A 21,727-nucleotide genomic window follows, 5' to 3' on the forward strand; every position below is an offset into this window, starting at 1 on the left:
CAGCAGCACTACTGTAACAAAATAAGCTCACATAAATAAATACCCTGGGCATTATGCAGCTGGTGAGCAAGCTGAAATGCAGGAAACAGGCTAAGATCACCATTACAAAAACACAAAAGTTGAAAAGATGACTTGTGATTCTTTATCTTGGGATATTCCAACTCAAGGCAGACCATGATATTATTTAGCATATACACAATATACACGACACTATAACAAAGTGGCCCCCAATCAGCTCACGGTTTCTCATTTCTGTTGGACGTTGTGTGGGAGTTATGGAATGAAAACCATTACAGTCTTACTCAGTAGGCAAAGCCACATTTTACGAGGTAAAAAAATAATTGCCGTTTACAGCTGAATAGCACATATGACCGAAAGCAAGCACTCCTAAATTGAGAGTTAAAGTGGAATGTCACTTCCTGCTTCAGCACTGTACCAGAGATTTTCATCCGCCATTTATTTTCCCATAGACATTTCCTAAAATGCTTATAAAAAATAGTTTTACTTGTTCTAACCAAACGGTACAGATATATTTAGAAACAGGAGAGATCGCATAACATTTCACTCAGACCAAAACGTAAAAAATGCGGGTTTAAAGAACATATTTTCAATGTTTTTTTTGGTCTGAGTGAATTGTTCTATGGTCACTCCAGAGTCTAGATAAAGCTGAACCGTTTGGTTTGACCAAGTAAAACTATTTTTATAAGCATTTTACGAAATGTCTATGGGAAAATCAATTGCGGAAGAAAATCTCTGGTACAGTGCTGGAGCAGGAAGTGACGTTCACTTTGCCTCTCTATACCAGCAGCAGCAGGGTACGCTCTAACACACACACACACACACACACACACACACACACACACACACACACACACACACACACACACACACACACACACACACACACACACACACACACACACACACACACACACACACACACACACACACACACACACACACACACACACACACACACACACACACACACACACACACACACACACACACACACACACACACACACACACACACACACAGAGTATAGAACATACAACCAGCACACCATTAAGATTTCTCAAAGCTGCTCATTTCCTTACATGGAGAATGTGCATGCCTGGGGATGGAATATCCCAAGATAAAAGCTTGCCAACATAATATTGTAACCCTGAACATATCCTACTGAATACAGTACACCAAATGTAACATGTAAGAAGAACAGACTTAAAAAGGTAGATTTTGCCATAAATACCTGATATACATAATCCCACTTCAATTTCCTGTTAAGGCAAAATATGCTTTTGATTCGGGGAGTGCGTTCAGCGTCAAACAGTGTTTGCAATGTTTGGGTGGGGCTAATTGCATATACCTATATGCTACTCTCCAGTCCTTCTCACACATGCAACGTTACTGTACACTGCTGGCCGAGGACTTGGTTCAAAACAAACCCCTCAGAGTTAATTAGTACTGTACAACCATTAACATAATTAATAGCAAATTCAATACACAGATCTATCAAAAACTACAACTCCCAACCAGTACTTTTCTGGTTATCTAATGGTAGTGATCACTGTATTGGGCATCATTTTCAAAATAAAATGCGCGTAACTCTTCCGACAAGTTAAGTTGCCACTCTAGCATGAATACAAAAGCCAAAGTGTGCGGAGATAAACCTCCTATGTCCATAAATATATAGATATATATATATATATATTGATAAATGGGAAGGTTCTACTCAGGGAACAGATACAGTAGACAAACGATACTCACTGTACATATCGATAACCAGTATATTCTCACTAAGTTCTTGTGTGGTCATTAATTTCCTATAACGGTATATTTCCTATAGTTACACGTGACAACACTGATATTACATAGGCCTACTGTAACTATGTTGTCCGGCTTGTTTTTTTGACAGCTATACAAAGCATATTTAACACAGAACTGTCCTTTGGAAATCACAAAAGACATTTTGGTCAGATTCTACTACAACTGTTTAGCCCATTGATACCTGATGCAGCATTTGTGTGTGTATCCCTTTAAGACCGCGAACCGCGTTAACGCGGTTCGCGGTCTTAAAGGGATACGCACACAAATGAGGGATATACACGCAAATGCTGCATCAGGTATCAATGGGTTAGAGGCTATTAACGAGACCTCCGCCACAAATGCCAATAGGTGACCTGCACGTACAGGATCACATACAGTACAGTACATCATAACTTGATCTTTCAACATGCAGGTGAGATTTACCTGCGTTGTCGGAATCAGTTTTTTACCACTAACCTCACATGCAACCAATACGGGAAATCAGTTAGCCTAAAGACAGCGATATGTTTACATGCACAAAAAACATGGGTTATATATATAAACCTTCATCTCTCATTACATGTATGGGTCTTAATTATTTCACTTTGGCTACTCATAATCTGAGTATCAATATAGACTGCACTCATAAAACATTCATTGCGATAGCTTAGCTATTTCCGGAGTGTTTTAGGTTTTGGATGTGTCAACAACACCCATTCCGTGCATGTTTGCCATTAAAATGTTAAACAATTATCATCCATCCATCCATCTTCAACGGCGTATCCACATTGCATTGTGTTCCTATCTACAGTAGGCTACTACTGTATATCCTTTGTATATCCAGACTGCACACTTTGCAAGTATTGGAATAGATTGGTTAAGGAGAACTTAGAGATGAACAGAGCAACCAAAATGTTACCGTATCATCGTTCCTGCAGCTTCCCTAATTATTGATCAAAAGTGAGGCAACTGACATACTCTCCTATTAATCATCAGAGTGTAACGGGCTATGAAAATAAGGATACAAGCTAAATTGACCTATAATCAAAAACTGGACCAATCTTTTAAAAATTAGGGGGAAGTATTCATTATTATTGTGTGCATGTAAACATAGTCAGTGTCATGTTGGACTTAGGTACTGTATATTCTGTACAAGCTTCATTGTAAACATGGGGTAAGTTTAACTAAAGGGGCAAATTTAAGAGCGGGGTACTTAGCCGAGTAGTGACGCATTGTGCAAGCTTATGCTAACTGCTACCATACTGGAAGTTTCTATACATACGACTACAAAATGCTGCTACAAGGAAAGAGCTAAATCTGGATGATCCTGGTCTGGCACTGTGTAAACATTGCCTTCAGCTCGCTCTCTTGGGCCTCGTTGACGACATCTGGCTCGGGGGTCTTCTGTACCTTCGCCACGGCAAAATTGATGCCCTGGGTGAGTCCTGCCTGCGTGAAGCTGGCCACCTGAACCATGGAGCTCCGGATCTTGGCAAAGGGGGACACCACGCGGCTGCCGTTGCTGTCGGCGGGCGAGGGGCCGAGGCTGCCCTCCATCAGGGAGCCCAGGCTCCTCTGGGAGCCTCCCGAGGCGGCGGAGTTGGGCTTCTGGACGTTGAGGAGGTTCGAGCCGGAGGTAGGGGACTGGACATCGAGCTGGGACGGCCTGGGGAGCAGAGGCTCCGGGCACGGCTGCTTGTCTGAGTCTGCCGGGCCCTTAGGCACGGGCGCCAGGGGGTTGTGTGGGGGGACGGCAGCTAACGGCGCCTCTCCAAACACCTCCACAGGTTTGGTCTGTGCGTCATGGACAAACTGGTTGCAGTAGGCATCGATGGGGGTTCCAAAGTCAATGAGAATGGCTTCTTCAGCCACCGAGGCGGCCCCCGGGGACTTGTCCTCGCTGACTTGAGGTGGGCTTTCCTGCTTACCGTCACAGCCCGTGACCCGGATGACAGAGGGGATGTTTAGCTCCATGCTGCCGATCGACTGGGAGCGGCTGCCCAGTCGCGGGTTTGTTGCTACAATGCCACAACTGGGCAGCACATAGTCCACGTTTTCCAAGGAGCCAGAGCACGGGTGCTCCGGGTCCGAATTGTAGGAGTCGGAGTCCGAGGAGATCTCAGAGTGCTCGTCGCCGAGGTCTTTCAGGGCTCCACAGCCGGGGTTGCTGTCCGACGTCTCCAAGCTGCTGTCCGACTTCCACAGGTTGACGTGCATAGTAGGTTTCAAGAAGTTCACCTTCACGTCGGGCTTGGAGAAGTTGCCCAGCCTCCCGAGTGGCTTGAATTGGCCGATATTGACGTTTGTCTTTGTCTGCTTCACCTTCTGATTGAGAGAGGAGAACTTGTTGAGAAGGAAGCTTTTGCCCTGTGCCAGACCAGAGCTGCCGTGGACCTGGTCGGAGGTTTTGGTCTGTATGCCCATTATATCCTCATGGGGTTTACTATGCCGCCTGGAAAAACAAATGCAAACACCTTAAGGTATAACATCACCAATTCTTGTCAGAGGTGGAAAAATGTAAATGGTGCTTAAATGGATGCAAATGTATATGCATTCTAAAGGGTAAAGTATGTGAAGAACAGGGAAGTGTCAATGAAAAATGAGAAAATTACTACTCACCTCTCCAGTTTCTTTTCAACCACAAGCAGGTCTAGCCCCATGGCCTGTTTTGTTATGCGCAGCATCTCAGCTATGCATTGTAACGTGTCTGAAATATAGCACACTGGGAGTTAAACCAGTATTATGTAGAGTTGAACACAGATCGAAAGACAATCATATGTTGAACCTTTCAAAGCTTTTTTTTTTTTAAATCACATTCTACCTTTCCCATCATCCTCAGGGTTTCGTGTTGCTGCTCGCAGTGTGTGGAAGTATCCACTCGTCTCTTCGTTCCTGTAATGCAGGCGCATACAGCAGAACTTTGGCTTCCCAAACAGAGTGGGTTCTGGACCTGCAAACAATACAGAACATAAAGCGGCCATTGAGTCATGTGCTGTCTTTGCATGAATCAGGATGAGCAGAGACATTGCTGAGAGGTTACAGTGAAAAACCGTTATGTCCACTTTTTGGGAAGTGTCGAGAGAACAAGAACTCTCACTTCTCCTTTCGACGTAACTTACTCCTTACCAATTTCAATCTTTTCCAAACCGTCTAAATTGAGCCGCTGGTACTGGTTGACTTTATCTGCTTCTTCATCGTAGCTGCAAGTAAGCAACAAATAGATGCAAACATAAGCGAACCCGAAAGAACCAACTCTAAAGAAACACTGGCACATTAGAGAGGCTTTACTTACTAGGCAATGTAGTATGCATTATTGGACAGAAGCAGTAGCACATCCACATCTTTGTTGGTTGCATCTATGAGGCTGGTGAGAAGTAAGAGAAACATATCTTGATATTTCCATATATACAGAAACACTTCAGAAACTCAAGATAATGTTTGCATTTGGGACTGGCTGGGTCCACTAAATGATAGTACAAAGGTTGGTCAAAATGATGATGAAAACACAGATTTTACTGTAAGTCATCAACATTTTTGACACCACCGCGTAGAATAGCCACTAACCACTAACCTCATGTCGCAGTTGATGAGGGCCCAGCCCCCATGAAACTTCTCGTCATCAGGCAGCAACAGCTGCATGTAGGTCTGCAGCAGGAGGCTGACCTGCTCCTGTGCTCCCCTTTGGCTCTCCTTCTCCTTCTCCTCGTGCTCCTTCTCCTTACTGAAAATGGAGTACAGGTCCTCGGTCACTGGCAGGCCCATCATTAGGTCTGCAGGGAGAGAGGCATGAGACAGAGTCGATTAGGCTTAAAAGGCTGCTTCTTGGGACGAAGATGGGCTTCGGCATATACGACTAGAATATCCATCTTCCTTACCAATGACCGATTGTCTGTACGCGTCCCTAAAGCGGTTCAGATAGTAGCGGTTAGCTGAGTTGACGCCATCCTTCATCACACCAGCCAGTTTCCTCTCCCCCGTCCGGGTGAAATCTCCCTACAATGCACGAAACAATAATCTCATTCATTGGTACAACGCATTTAATTGCTCTTGATCCTTTCCAGAATGACTCTGTTCTACCCCATGCAGAATTAAGACATTAAATAGTTTGATTTGCAATGCGAGTTCTTTGGAAGAGAGCAATTACAATTCTGGCAATAAGACCAAATCTTGACAGGAGGTAGTCATTTCCAGAGATTTGTAATAAAAAAAAGAAAAAAGGCTCTTCATTTCTCATCTTCAACAATTTAGAGTGACTTATGCTTTGGCATCTACAATAACCATTGGTCTTAGCAGTTTATTTTCAAGTCTCAATGACTCATTCCATGTTCTTTATCCTGATTTATTTAGGTACTGTGCAAATGTGCCCTGTATATTATTGATGAATCCTAATGTAAATCTATGTAATGTGAGTCTATCGACTGTGATGATTGAGGACAACAGCCAAAGTGGAACGGCACTTCCTGCTTCAGCACTGTACCAGAGATTTTCATCCGCCATTTATTTTCCCATAGACATTTAGTAAAATGCTTATAAAAAGAGTTGTACTTGTTCAAACCAAACGGTTCAGATATATTTAGAAACAGGAGAGATCGCATAACATTTCACTCAGACCAAAACGTAAAAAAATGCGGGTTTAAAGAAAATATTTTTTCTATGTTTAAGTTTTGGTCCGAGTGAAATGTTCTATGGTCTCTCCCAATTATAGCGTTAGCTGAACCGTTTGGTTTGATGAAGTAAAACTATTTTTATAAGCATTTTACTAAATGTCTATGGGAAAATAAATGGCGGATGCAAATCTCTGGTACAGTGGTGAAGCAGGAAGTGACGTTCACTTTGCCTCTCTATTCTTGACTGCTGTTCCTTTGACAAAACAGTCATGTTTGCGCAAGCGGTTACCTTGAGGGCAGCTGTGCCTGCGTACTGTCTGCTAATGGTGTCTCCATTGTTGGCCCACATGACCTGATAGATCCTGTAGCACTTTGGAGGTAGAGGCTGCTCTGGAGGCATCACGCCCAGTTTCTTCAGCTGCAGGAAAAGAGGGAGAGGTTTTGGTAATGATGATGATGGTGGTGGTGGTGGTGAAGGTCTCTCTTTCAGTCTAGAGTCTTTGGAAACGGTCAGTTTGGGTTAATCTCAATTTTCAGTTGTATTTGCTCAATAAATGTCATCCAAATGGGGGAGATGTTGAGGCTTTATATGTACATCAGGGGTGTCCAAACTTTTTTTGAACGGGGGTCAGATTAGATCATGTGAAAATACCGGAGGGCCAGCTGCTTCTCGCATCATATGGCTTAAGCTAAGCTTAGATCATATGTTCAGATGAAGCGTTTTGGTCCTGAGCCCTATGTCACTTCCTTTCTAACCAGAAACCAGAGGTCTTTATGTGCTCAGCTGAGAATTGGTATTCTGCCTCTTGCCATTGAAGTAGGGCGGTTCACAGCTATACCAGAGGAGAACAGGATATGCAATGTCTGTGATCTAAAGGATGTTGAAAATGAGTTTCATTTCATGTTTTATTGTACTTTATATGATGATCTGAGGATTTCCTTATTTGACGAAATGCAAAAGCAAAGACCTGAGCTCTTCTGGGCAGATGATGGCCAGAAGTTGGAGTGGTTGTTTAAGACTGAGGTATTTAAGACTGCTAACTTTATCTCTAGGGCCTGGAATAGAAGGCAAGCACAGCTCTTTAAGTAGGTTCAGGTGGTGGTTTTCATGATGTACAACTTTACTGTATGTATTTTGGGTGTTTTCTGTTGGTTTTATGTTTTGATCATTGTTTGTTTAAATGATGAACAGTAAAAGTGTCCTGTAAGCCCATGTGGGCTGGGCTTCATTCGAAGCATGACACTTAAATAAAGAAAATCAATCAATCAATCAATCATATGGGTTATTAAAAAAAAATCACATACAATACAATTGTACTATAAGGATTTTCTTTACCATCTGAAAACATTAGTTCTGTCTATGTATAGTTCCTATGTTCCTACTTGGTGCTTGTCTACAAACTGTAGGATAGTGCCGTCATCGTTAGGTGAACTGAAAAAAACGCAAAGTGAACTTGCTTGATCAACCAATACTGTGTGGAGGGCCACATATAGTGTATTTTGAGAGACAAGCCGAGGGCCGATTAAAATTGGTCTGCGGGCCGCAATTGGCTCCCGGGCCGGACTTTGGACATGCCTGATGTACATAGACGATAGCAATCTGTACATGCAAGAAAACAAAGGGCAACCTGCCTATGAACTCAGATAGTGATTAATGTTACCAAGTGCCTCTGTGACTCACAGGGTTAATGTATTTAACATCATGCCCACAGACAGCAGCTGAAAACTAGCTGGTTGGCTAACACTGGCACATTCGCAGTAATGTTGACTAATGTGCATCATCTCTGCAAAAAATAAAAGCCAAAAATAAATAACCATGTAATAATTAGATTTTTGTGACTCAGAACTGGCGGAGGTTTTTCCCTGGGGATGTAGTGAACACACAAATGTGTTGGCTGGACACGATGAGCCTATGTTTACTTGTACCCATGTGAGTAAAGCAACACTTTGCTACTGCGTTCGATAATGAACAACATAAGCCTAGGAGGACTTAAAGGTTATTGATCCAAGCAACAGTTAATTCAACAAAGCAGCAACAGCTATGGGCAGCCTCATGAATCACAAATAAGTGAAGAAGTATTATCCAGCTGGATCCAGGCTAGGAAAAGATCTCACCTGGTGTTCCATCACTGCCCGAGCAATAGCCGCCTGGACCACATTGGTCCTGTCAAGACAATCCATGCAGTTGATCCTGAAGATGCCTTCCTGCTTGCAGATGACTCCTGCTTGATCCACCCTTAACAGAGGAGGATGCACCCATTTAAGATACATTCGTGGAATTAAGATTCTCAATCCAATAATAATCAGGTTATTAACCAACATGATGCACGATTAGAGGTTTATTGGCAGGCATTGTCCAACTTGCAAAATCAATTATGCTCCGACAAATATTGAGTAAGAGCTAATGTTATTAGCATTTCTGAAAAGTATTACAAAGTCATGTGTCAATGACACATACCAGCCCCATTTCATGTCCGTGATGATATCAGAGATGGCATCCGTCAACGTTTGCACATTCTCAAACTTCATCCCTCGGCTGAGGAACAGGAAGGATACGAAAGGGAAAAAACGGGAAGTGAATTTACTATAGAAAAGAATACTCGTGGAAAACATGATTTCTACATTAAACGAGAAGTTGATCTTACCAGTGCTCATGGAAGTCAAATGAGACATATGTAAGGTTTGGGTTGTTGTATAGGAGGACTTGTTTCAGATACGCGTCACCAATCAGCTTCTCACGTCCACTTTGGTCTACTAAGTTAATGATGACCTGAAACATGAGAATTAACAAATGCCACTCAAGACAAGTCAATCCTCCACTCAGCAGCGTCATTTAGCCTTGTGCATATCTCAGGAGGCATGGAGGCACGTGGGCAGAGACACGTCCAACACAGCCAGCAGACATGCTGGAAGGGCTCACAGGCGATACCAAGAGTCAGCACAACAGAACCCATTCAGACCTCCTTAAGCCTCTTCTGTGGAAACGGGCTGAGATTCAACACGTTGAGAGGCATGAAACGTTGAATCTGCACTTTAAATGCCACCTTCCATCGTCAAAACGACTTTGACCCAAATGGACCAACCAAAAAGCCTTCAAAAGTTCAAGATCTCAGCTTGTTCTATCAATGAACCAATCTACCACACAAAACTGATACATAGTATGGACAGACAATTCTTTTGACAGATTTTTAAAAGCTCAAATAACACTGACAAAACTACATTGCAGTTACCCCCAATTCTTGTGACACATGGGAATGTGTCAAAGAATGATCATTGTTAAGGTGCTGGCAAATATAATAATTGTAAATGTGATGTAAAGCAATTTAGTCTGGATGCACTTTGGCTAGGCTTTAGTGAAAACATGTACAGTATGACTGGTGGTAATATGATGCAGTGGCCGCCCACAATGGCTTATCACCACTTAAAGGTATCAGGACTTCCATTTACAACATTCAAACTATATGCAAATCCAGCCAACAGTAGCAGAAATAACCATCCGAACACAAAGATGGAGGGATACAGTTATCAGCTTTGCATACAGTATCTGACTAACACACATACGGTACGGTAGCACATCTCACCTGCTTCTTGTAGATGTTAAGCTGTTCGTCAAAGTGTGAAGCAAAGTAAGGAATGGTCTCCTTCTCTCCTGAAACATCAGAAAGGTATATGCATAAAGATTCTTCTTGCTGTAGCAATCCTCCTGGCTGAAGGCAACCCATACTGCGAGGTTCACATCATTGTTAGTTTGGAGAAATAAGCACTGTTTCCCTATATCACCAGATCTAAAGCGCTAAAGAGTAGATCAAAGGCAAATTGCTGCATCTAATCTTTTGGCCCCAAAACTTTCAGTCCCCAAATCATGAGCAAAGACTGATGGCCGACAAGATAACAGTATTTACTCAATTTGATAAATTATTAAACACAGCTCAGCAATTATTTTGAACAGATATACTACTACACCTCAGAGGGCACATTGGTCCTGAATGCCCCCCTCGTGTCTTTTTTAAAAGATATGGCTTCAAGTCTAAGGCCATGTTCAGACTAGGAGGCCAAATCTGATTTGTGAACTTTAGTGATCTATTAATGACTTGATCCAGATTGGTTTTATGAGTCTGGACACTCCAAGTCTGATTTGTGTCACTTGTCCCAAACCACATATGGAGGTAGTTTCCAATCTGCTTTCGACTGATGTGACTTCAGTGAGGACGCGCAGATCCACCAAATCTGATTTGAACGTCACTCGCAACTCGTCATCAAATGCTTCTGTGCAGGAAAACCACGTCACCAACGTACGTATTTACTGACGCCCACGTCGTTACCAAAGCAACCCATGCAGATAGGCTGTTTAGGTCTGGACACACAGATCCGACTTGAGAATCAGATTTGTGGCAGTGCGGACACACTCCCAAATCAGATTTGGGAAACCAATCAAGATAATGATGATTAATGACTTTATCAGCAAATCAGATTTGCCTGTAATGTGAACATGGCCTAAGTGTCACACCTTCCCATAGCCCCATTTCACCCAACTCTTTCTATAGCCTGGCACAAGGACAGTATGGAAGATCATTGTAGTAGATCCCACAGACCTTTCTCCAAGCGCGGCCGTGGATTGTAGCGGTACCCAGCCTGGCTCCAGAAGACAGGGACTGACCCGCGCGTCTGCACAAAGGACAACGTGTGACTGTGCACGTGGATCAACTGCTCCGTCTCCACGTAGTTAGCCACATGGCCATCTGTATCCACCCCTCTGCGTTTGTACCGCATCCCTTTGGGCAAGAGGAAGGTTATCATCGTCATTATTAATTCAAAGATAATCAATTTGCATCATCACGGATCGCTTGAGTACAATAAAGCTATGCTGTCTTGTAAGTAATCCAAATCCTATTGTGAATTCAATCATATTTGGATGTGGGAGAAAAATCCATTCTAATTCAATAGAACCAATATGCTTGGGCTGAGTCAGAGATATCAGATGTGACCTTTGCACTCTAGGCCCTAGCCGACGTTAAGCCGTGCGCTGTCACCTGCGCGGTGCCGGCTGCGTCGGGAGATGAGGGCCACGGTGAAGCGCGGGTGGATGTCGTCGACGCAGGTGAGCTCCTGCGGCGGGGTCTCGGGACTGCTCCTCTCGTCGTCGGAGTTCTCGTTGTAGTTCACCACCAGCTCCTCCACCTGCACAAAGCCCTGGAGGATGGGCAGCACCCAGAAGTCCACCTCTGGGACCTAAAGCATTCAGAAGGAGAGAAAAAGAGTTGTAAACTAATGTGATCTTTTATAGAGGGAGTACTTTGCATCCATTCAATATTCCAAACCAGCTAAATATGACCATTCATAACTCAGGGCTGTTATCAATTCCAGTCACAGTGTATTTTCATGTTCTCCAGATAACGCTCTGGTAATTGCCAGCCCATAAAACTGCCACACACTTACACAGCAAGGCCATCAGATCTGACAACATATTTCTGTCTTGTAAAACTGGTTACCTGAAGGTCGATAAGCTCCTGGATCATGGGTTTATTCCAGAAGAAACGGTCATCCACCTTGCAGAAGATGAAAAAACTAGCATCAGAAAATTGTTGAGGATTTTGTTGTAACATAATGTATATGAATAAGACAAGTAAAACAACAACATTGTTTCGGTCTCCTAACCTGCTTCCATAGGGGCAAACCGGACTTGTCCGAGTCTCCCTGACGCTGCACAGTGTTTGTCAGGTCGTAGGTCATGCTGTAGTAGAAGGAGTCGGAGTCCATGAAGATCTTGTACAGCTCTTCAAGCAGCCGCCTCTCCAACCGCTCCTTCTCTTTGTTTTCCTTGACCTGGAAGGCAGGGGAATACTGGATTGGGCGGGTGGATAGGAAAACAGCAGGAAATGGACAGAGAAAAGGAAACAAGAACTTCAATACTCTTAAAACTGTGGAAGATGGAAAACATTGAATGAGGGTCGGTTGAAATCTGACTTCATAAATTACCTTTTTCTTGATGGGCTGAGCCACGTTCGATTTGATCTGACTGAACGTTTTCATCAGGAACTTGGACTCATCGGGAGACGGGGCCAGCCTCTCCGGTTTGTCGATTCCAAAGTGATGCTTCTTGCAGAGCTGAGAAGGAAGAGGAGGTGATAAATGTGTTGTTAGTGATGATGTGTCCAAACTCATGCTGCATTTTTTAATGAAGTAGGTCACTGACACCGCCTGCTTCAAGTCACAACGGAAATGACAGGACATCAAATCAGCATTACCACGAATTGCTCAAAACAACCTATGAAACAATCTTGTGGAATGGCTAGTAACTACTATGTCACTATACAAATCAAAGCAATGGAATACTACCCACTACAGAGAGTCAACTACAAAAAAAACAATATAGTACACATTAGACAACTAACCACTACACTGAGCTACGGGATTTCTAGGCAGGAGAGAGGAGTGGAATAGTCATTCTGCAGCACAAGGAGAATGACCAGCAGGATGCTATCCCTAGTAAGGGACTAAAAACATATCCAGGGAGGATCATACAACTCTGATATTACTCACTTGAAAATATTCTGTCTCATCCTCATCCATGAAGCTCCCCTGAAAGACTGAAATCTTAGCAATAATCTGATTCCTCCGAGATTATTATGATCTCAGGCCAACATTAATTCTCCCTCTCAATGTGTGCATGAAAATTAAATACAAGGGATAAGATGTTATAAACATTTCTATCAACAACAACAACAGCAACAATTCATTTTGCAGCATGCTGCTCATCCCATCTTCAGAGATGACTCATACACTGTGACTCATCATTAGGCTTGACCCGATTAGTGGCTGGACGCACAGCAAAAGAGGCGGTGGACCGGTACAGTGGAACCAAAGCTATTTATTCACCCACAAAGACGACAAAACCAGTTTGAGAAAAATGAGAGGCATGGCTGCCTGGTAGTCTTGCTTGACCTCTGTTCGGCACTGGAAAAAATGCTCTGCCTTGTTTGGATTCCTTCAAACCAATCGCAAGCATCTAAGCTAAGCACACAGGAAGCTGCGATGGTGCCCTTGCAAAATAGTGTCGGGGGGGGAAACTTATTTTTGCTGGAACCAAATGTCTAAATCCCTGCAAAAGAAAGCGACATATAAAACAGTAAAACACGTTTGTAAAACTTGCCATTTTCAGTGTGTAACGTTAGGTTGCCATCTCGGCGGTTGTTGTTGTTGTTGTTTGACGTAGCTACGTGGACTTTGAAAACATGCAGAAAGCACAAATGGAAGGGGCGGGAATGATCGCCACCAATGTCAGAGCTTATACTTCCGTTGAATCAGACTAGGGTGCTACCAACAGCAGTAAGATAAACACTGACAGCCTTGTATACTTTACATTACATGTAAAGTACAGTTAAATGAATGTTGCTCTCAAACAAATACTGCAACAAATAAACAATATACATTTTGAGTTCAATTTAGAATTAGGCTATATTGCACTAAGGAAGTATTACAAGTTAAATATTGCACCTAGAAATATTACACCTGCCCGTACAAAATCGTGGCATTTAACTAAACAATGGAAACCTATTTCATGTCAGGTGAAGTGCTGAACATTTGCTTCTGCAGGCTGCGTAACTGATCCAGCAGGACAAGATAAAATCATACAAACAAATGTATTAACTTATTATTAATGCTATGCAAATTATGCAAATACAAATGACGCTGTGCAAACTATGCTGGACAAACCGTTCAATAGGCAAAGTCAAGTGTACAATACAAATGTGCAAATAGTGCAAAGGACGAGTAACGTAACGAAGTGTGTTTTCGTTACAATACAGGGTCTTCTTGGTTACACTGAATGACAATCTAAAATCTTCACGCTGTGACAATGACAAGTTAGGAAGCTGAAATGCAATGCTTAAAATAGCCTACTACAAGCACACAAACACTGCTTGCTTTACCCGTCTCAACACAATGTTAGTATGCACACACCTCTAGCTCCAGCTCCAGGGGCTCTTCTTCAGAGAGGGGAATGACAGCTATCTTGGTGATCTTGTAGACTTTGTGGTTCCCGGGTAAATTACCCACCAGAGCCTTCTGGCGGATTAGTACGAGGCCGAGAGGAAGATCTGCCATGAAGGGAAGAGGGAGGGAGAGAGATGCATCGTGGGTGAGGAATTCCTCACATTCTGCAAGGTGTGACAAAACCAGCTAGCCGTTCAATAGCCTCCAACGTCCTACCCTGGCCTACATGCTAGACTAGACACAGGGGCTGGTTCAAGTCATTAAGAAATTAACAGATTCATCATCAACAGAATCATCAGCCCACTCCTCTTCGGAACTAGATGAATTTCAATACACTTTTACACAACTAGGCATCTCGCGCGCTCGATTCGCTAGCTCAGCCGCTGCGCGACCTCGCCTGCCCTGCAGCTCACATACGCAACTCGGTGTGTGTGTGTGTCCCTTAAGTTTACATCAGTGCCTATGACATCCTCAGTGATGTCATAAGATGATTTTACTCTTATGAGATCACTATGACATCATCAGTGGGACAAAAATCAAAACAAACAAACAGAGACTGCCCTAAGCCTCTTCGATAGATAGATGGATGGATGGATGGATGGATGGATGGATGGATGGATGGATGGATGGATGGATGGATGGATGGATGGATGGATGGATGGATGGATGGATGGATGGATGGATGGATGGATGGATGGATGGATGGATGGATGGATGGATGGATGGATGGATAGATAGATAGATAGATAGATAGATAGATAGATAGATAGATAGATAGATAGATAGATAGATAGCTATTTCACTTGTGAATGAGAATAGTGCAACGATTGAACTGCCCAGTGAACAGTCAGAGACAAAAAAAGACAGTGGTTAACATGGCTAGAATGTCTCTGTGGCGTCGTGTGCAAAAGGAGAGACGCGCTGAGGGTGAAATGTTGAAATGTTTTTCATTTTTCACTGACCTGTGTGAAGCTGTATCTTTCCAATGACACCTGCCACTAGACCCAAACACACTGGGTTCCAAGCGTCCAACAGGTCAGTTGCTGTAATGAAAACAGAGGTGAAACTTCAGCACAGAGGTGGAGAACACAGTTTAAGGGCAGAGATATGAGCTCACTTTAAAATAAGCAGCCAAACTAGACCAAGGCAAACAATTTAGTGGTTCATACAGGGCCTTATGTGCCAGTATACATATTGAGGCCCAAGTTAACTACTGAAAAAGTGTGGGCTTGTGTTATGTTTACCTATTCGCTCAGCAATTGCTAAAACACACACACTAAGAAGCCAAGGCTATACGAGCAAATGCTTCCAGAGAAGCTAAGTTGAGTGATTTACTGTGACTAAAGGCTACAAGGAAGTATTATCTTTCTTAAATTATTCAGTGAAACTCTTAACCTCTAAAGACTTTGTTTAGAAATTGTGGCTCTATCACTTAGGGTAAATGTGCTAACAACTTCTAGATGGAAGGATCTGACTGAATCTGTTAGACCATCTTGGAGGTTTTGCCATTGCTCTAAGCTCACATGAACACAGTGCAGCTATTATTCAGCTGACAACAAACAGAGCCTCATGTTGTGTCATATGGTTTAAGAACTAGCCTTTCCATTTACTAACATTTTTCAAACATCCGGCCAAGCAAGGAGTCAATTGAAGCCATGGACGAGGCCTCCAGCTTAAAGGGACAGCTCACCCTAAAATCCAAAATACATACATGTATATTCCCTCTCACCTGTAGTGCTATTTGTCCATCTATATCGTTTTGGGATAGTCGCCTGAGTTTTGGAGATATCGGCTGCAGAGATGTCTGCCGTCTCTTGAATACAATGGAACTGGATGGCACTCGGCTTGTAGTGCTCGAAGCACCAAAAAAATACATTTGAAAAACTCAACATTGTCTGTTTCCAGAAGTCATGACCCGGTTACTCAAGATAATGCACAGACTTTGTTGTGAGCAGTTTCATGTAGGAACCATTTTCTTTTGCAGTCTCATGTAGGAACTAGCTAGTAGCTAGCGGGTGTAGTTTGGTCAAAAGAAAATAGTTCCTCCATGAAACTGCTCATAACAAGGTCTGTGGATTATCTTGAGTAACGGGGTCATGATTTCTGGAAAGAGACATTGCTGTTGAGTTTATCAAATGTATTTCTTTGGCACTTAGAAGCCGAGTGCCATCCAGTTCCATTGTAGTCAAGAGAAGGCAGACATCTCTGCAGCGGATATCTCCAACACTCAGGCAACTAACACAAAACGATATAGATGGATAAATAGCAATACAGGTGAGAGGGAATATTATGTATTTTGGATTTTAGGGTGAGCTGTTCCTTTAAGTCTCAGTGACTCAAAGGAAAACTGGCAGCCTCAGCAATGATGACGAATTAAACAACATAGTGAAGAAAATTGAAAAAATGTGGAGGGTGTGGAAAAGGGTGGAGACCATCGACTGTAGGCAGTCTCAGACAATGACTCTTCCTGTTTCATGAGCCAAGCACGCTATGTACAATGAAATTGGCTGCGAGGGCCCCCGCAAGGAGGGGGGTCTGCATAAAAATGACTGAAATCATACCACAGCTTGGTTCAGAATGTGTAATATGATGGAAATCCTTCACTGTGGCCTAGTGTCAACAAGCGAGGAGTGGAAACCCTTTTCCAATTAAATAATGGAACAGTGGTGTGCAACCAAAAACCTGTTGAGGCTGGCTGCACAACCCATACGAGTTGAACCAACACACAGGTAACACACGCACAGCCTTTTAGATATCTCTCCAGGCAGTGTGACATTTGTTTGGTTCAACGGTGAATATATGACTAATTAAATATCCATGTCTAACAGTGTTTCATTTCCTACCAGAGCATGATTCTTTTTCATGGTTGGAAGGGGGCTGTAGCACAAGGACTCAGTTCAAAATGTAGTGTGACAGACAGCAAGATGCTCCATTTGACACTGAATGACAAACTGACTGATAACACATAGCGTGTTCAGACTTCCTAACACTGAAATGATCTACAAGCTGTTCTCCAATACAAAGGCATTCCAAAAACAGCTTCGGCATGGCATGTCATCTTTAAGTCGCCTTTTACATCCTTTCCAGCTCTCTGTAGAGACCTGGACATCTAGTGTAACATAACTGAAGGGACTTAAAACGGCAACGTTCAGTTAACTGAGCTGTCAAATGTCAGAAATAATATGAAAGTTGAAATTCAGTAATATGCACTTTTTTTTTAACCAATATCCTAATAATGGCTAGCAGTCTGTTTTGTCTAACAAGGACTGATTGTCTAACCTTCCGTGGGTAGCCTACTCGAAGCAAAGCAAGAACTCGGAGTCCATGTGTGGGGTGTTGGCAAGAACAGTGACGATAGTTAGTACGATGGATTTCAAATTCTAGGGATGACACATAATTTCTCTAATAATTTCCATCAAACTGCTCCTTTCTGATTAAAACATGGGGGTACATTAGGGGATTACGAAATGCTAATTTTATTATAACGTTATTATGTAACGTACAGGGGGCAATGTATGGCTGGTTGCCATCAGATTTAATACACGTTACCAGTGTGTACATTAGTAAAGAAAATACCTGTGCTGCTAAATAACGTTAATGTAAATATCAGGCACAATGAATCCACAGATTTATACTTCAATCCATATAGCTTATTAATGATAACTATTTGTTTCAGGTAAATAGCCACAGCAGAGAAAACGGGGTTACATGCTGCCACTCCGACGTGCTGCCACTCCGACGTTCTGCCACTCCGAAATATCGGCACTCAGAAAGGGATCATGTCTATGTTCCCCGGGTTCTATATTCCCCGTTTTCCCACGCCAAACCTAACCTCCCCCCATGCCTAAACCTAACCTCCCCCAGACCCTAACCCAAAACCTAACCTCTCCCACCCCCACGCCTAAACCTAAGGTCGGCATTGCGGCTTCTAAGGTGAACGACCGCCAGTCCGAATAATAGAAGTTAACGTTCGGAGTGGCAGGGCTTCGGAAAGGCAGACAGTTACCAGAAAACGGACATCGCGTTAATGTACGTAACTTACCAGGTCTAACGTTCATGGTCCCATCTTTTCGGCTACACCACAGAGCACGGTCACCACTCTGGAGGATATAATGTTCTTTGGCTTGGAACAGCTCCATTTTGTTCGTTTACGTATTCCAAAATGTGTAGCTAGCTAGTGTAGTGGCAGCTAGCTAGGTATCGTCAGTGATCAGCCCCCCACGTCTTGGAGGCTACAGCCAGCTAGCCAGACAGACAGCGGCTCGTTTCCCACACAGGCTGCTGCTAGCGTACCTACCTAGCGTTAACAAGCTAGCAGCAGTAACCGAATGCTTGTCGGATGTGTTCTACGCATAATGGCAATCCAATGCCCGTTCCATTGGCTCCTTCTCCACAATCATGCTGGAGAGGGTAAAATGCAAATCAACTCCAGTGAGTGAGAAAAGATCATGGAAAATATCCGCGAGCGCCGCTGTTCCATTTGATTCAGAGGAGGACGTACCGACTTGTCAATTTCCTGCTCTAAACAATAACACGTGACCATTCTGACCCGTCCGCCGTCATACACCCAGTCATCATCATCACCAACGCACAGGTGTTTACTGTTATCTGACCAAATTACTATTCAACATCAGAGTCAAGTAGTTATATATATATTGTTATGCAGAAGCGTCATGCCCATTGCATTTTTGAAAAAGAAAAGAAAAATTCATGGCGGTCATTATAGTAGGAGCATCAATCCCCTTTTCAAACATGTGAAAATGAAAGGCTGTTAGTTATTATAGACATAGTTTGCATAGAAAGTTAGTTATGGTTGCTACTTGTACCTACCATGCAGCTAAAGTTAGCATTGTAATGTTATGCCAATTGGTTATAAGCAGTTGTGTCAATTGTGCTAAAATCTTGAGAAAACGAATATTTACAATTACCAGTGAAAAAATAAAACTTACTATTTCATTATTTACCTTAGCCCTTGGGGCGGCTTTAGCTCAAAGGGCAGAGCGGGTCACCCGCCATCATCCTGGACAAACGAGGTCGGTGGCTCGATTCGCAGCCAGACCACCTCGCAAGTGGGGGGAGCCCCGAGCACAGGGAGAGAGAGGCCCCCACCCCACCATGGGACAACAAACCACAGCTCACACTTTTTTTATAACATATTGGAGGGAGGTAATAATATATAAATAAAATTTGCTTTTATTTTAATAGAACTAACCGGGCGTGACTCCGGTGTGATACTGATAGCTGTATGTAGGCTACTCTCTCCCATCAAACATCGCACTGGATGTTCAGAACCACTCTCAAAAGATTTCAGAACAAATGGAAGTCCTACCGACACAGATTTGTGCCATGGCTTGTACTGAACCTCGGTAAAAATGAGAGGACTCTTCGGCAAGTGACAGACTGTGAAGCACCATAACACCAAACATCACTTTATTACTTGATGCCCATCTTTAAATATAAAGACACATTTGTGCCATAAATGATTTGTGCCATAAATGTTAACATACATTATGTAAAATATATTTATGTATCATCATATAAGTACCATGGTTAAAAACATAATCATAGCCATTGAAGTCGCAATGAAGCTATATATATTCACCATGCTAAAACAAACTGGAATGAACAAATAGCTCAGTGGGTAAGGCACCTGTGCTTCCATGTTGGAGGTACCAGACTCGAATCCCTGCTGATGTTTTTTTTCAATCTCACATAAATAGTTAAATTTGGACATAACACTGCCATATAAGTTTCAGTAAGTAATATTAACATAAAAATAATTAAATTGCGTGCAGTGGACTGTTTACAGTGTGTGTGTGTGTGTGTGTGTGTGTATACATACATACATACAACATATATGTATGTATGTATGCATGCATGCATGCATGCATGCATGCATGTATGTATGTATGTATGTATGCATGCATGCATGCGTGTGTGTGTGTGTGCGTGTGCGTGTGTGTATATATGTATATATATATATATATATATATATATATATATATATATATATATATATATATATATTTGTGTGTGTGTGTGTGTGTGTGTGTGTGTGTGTGTGTAGGAATGTTACCTTCAGAGGTCAAGGTTCAGCGGCTGGTACATTCAGTGATTTGCTCAAGGACACTGCAGCAGGGCAGATGAGGCTTGAATCCAGGCCGTCCAGCTGAGGGATGGTCTCTCTTTAATTCAAAAGTGTATCTGTAGCGTAGGCGCAGCATCATTAAACATTCAATGTCATTAAATCCTCTTACATGGGTGTCCTACCGGCTCAGTGGTCGAAGGCGCGTATCATTTAACTGTAACATCCTGTGTTTGAATCCGGCCCAAAGGACCTCTGTCGACCTTTGTCAATCCCCCCTCTCTCTCTCTTTCCCAATTTCTCCACTTTCTAATAGAGGGAAAATGGCCCTAACCCTAGTTGTAAGTCATCTTTATTTGTATAAGCAGCATTCAATAAACATATTCACTGTTTTCTGTGACAAAGCAGCTCTAACAAATGTTTTTTCTCTTGACCGAGTTTTGTAGTTAGTGTAACTGTAGTTAGTGTAACTGCAAGCCCCAACTTTTGCACTGGTGTACTAAAACTAAAAATAAGATTTCTGAGGAACGTGTGTTGTCTTCTATTCCTTCCTCTTATTTAAACTTTGACTTGAAATTGTTGTCAACACAGAGGAGGAAGTTGGGCTGCGGCACACTTGTTCGCCATCACACACCGTCTTTGTCTCTTCTTGGTTATGAAGCAGTGCATTCATTATGAGATCTCCTTTGCCATCTCAACATTCTCCTTGGTGATCATACTGGGCTCTGCTTTCTGCGGAAGGCTGTCACCCTCCATCGAGCATTCACTGGCAGGCCCGGATGGCCGCTCCTCCAGTTGCTCCAGTTCTTCCAGGATGTTCTGAACGCGTCAGACTCCGTCCCGCCTCGCCTGGCGTACATCTACACGTCCGTCTGGGTCGATGGAGTCCAGCGCTAAAAGCTCTTTGGTCAGCAGCTCCTCCAGTAATAAGTATTTCTTATCATTCTTCTTCCCATCAAAGCATTTCACCTCATGCTCCAGTAGGAATGTCACCTTTCCCTTGCCCCCCCCCCCTTTCCCCCAAGCAGAGACACAGCTGATATCGACTCTGTAGGCCTACTACCATACCAAATGTTAAATTGTTGCAAAGACTGTTCTGCAAACGATTTACAGTATGGATAAAATGGAAACCCAAATATCAGTCAAAAATGATTGTCAAATACATTTTTTATTTTCAACCATACCAACGTGAATTGCATTCAACAATGCATTAATAGCCTGCTGCTACTCACAA

At 42.9% G+C, this 21,727-nt stretch overlaps 1 protein-coding gene across 1 annotated transcript; it reads right to left on the reverse strand.

Annotated features, from left to right (window-relative positions):
* Positions 1-2,105: 2,105 nt before the first annotated feature.
* On the reverse strand, positions 2,106-18,547 carry inpp5f (inositol polyphosphate-5-phosphatase F; the record flags this gene model as incomplete). The annotated part of the gene is made up of 20 exons (XM_083658143.1): positions 2,106-4,261; positions 4,429-4,516; positions 4,631-4,759; positions 4,936-5,009; positions 5,102-5,173; positions 5,381-5,579; positions 5,685-5,802; positions 6,706-6,834; positions 8,532-8,652; positions 8,875-8,952; positions 9,062-9,186; positions 9,998-10,065; positions 11,009-11,188; positions 11,447-11,645; positions 11,906-11,962; positions 12,072-12,239; positions 12,393-12,521; positions 14,376-14,512; positions 15,371-15,451; positions 18,451-18,547. 20 exons carry the CDS (start codon positions 18,545-18,547, stop codon positions 3,121-3,123), a joined length of 3,390 nt encoding a protein of 1,129 aa, XP_083514269.1. The 3' UTR covers positions 2,106-3,120.
* Positions 18,548-21,727: the final 3,180 nt, after the last annotated feature.

The sequence above is a fragment of the Poromitra crassiceps genome, assembly GCF_964638095.1.
Source record: "Poromitra crassiceps genome assembly, chromosome: 22".
Taxonomy (NCBI): domain Eukaryota; kingdom Metazoa; phylum Chordata; class Actinopteri; order Beryciformes; family Melamphaidae; genus Poromitra; species Poromitra crassiceps.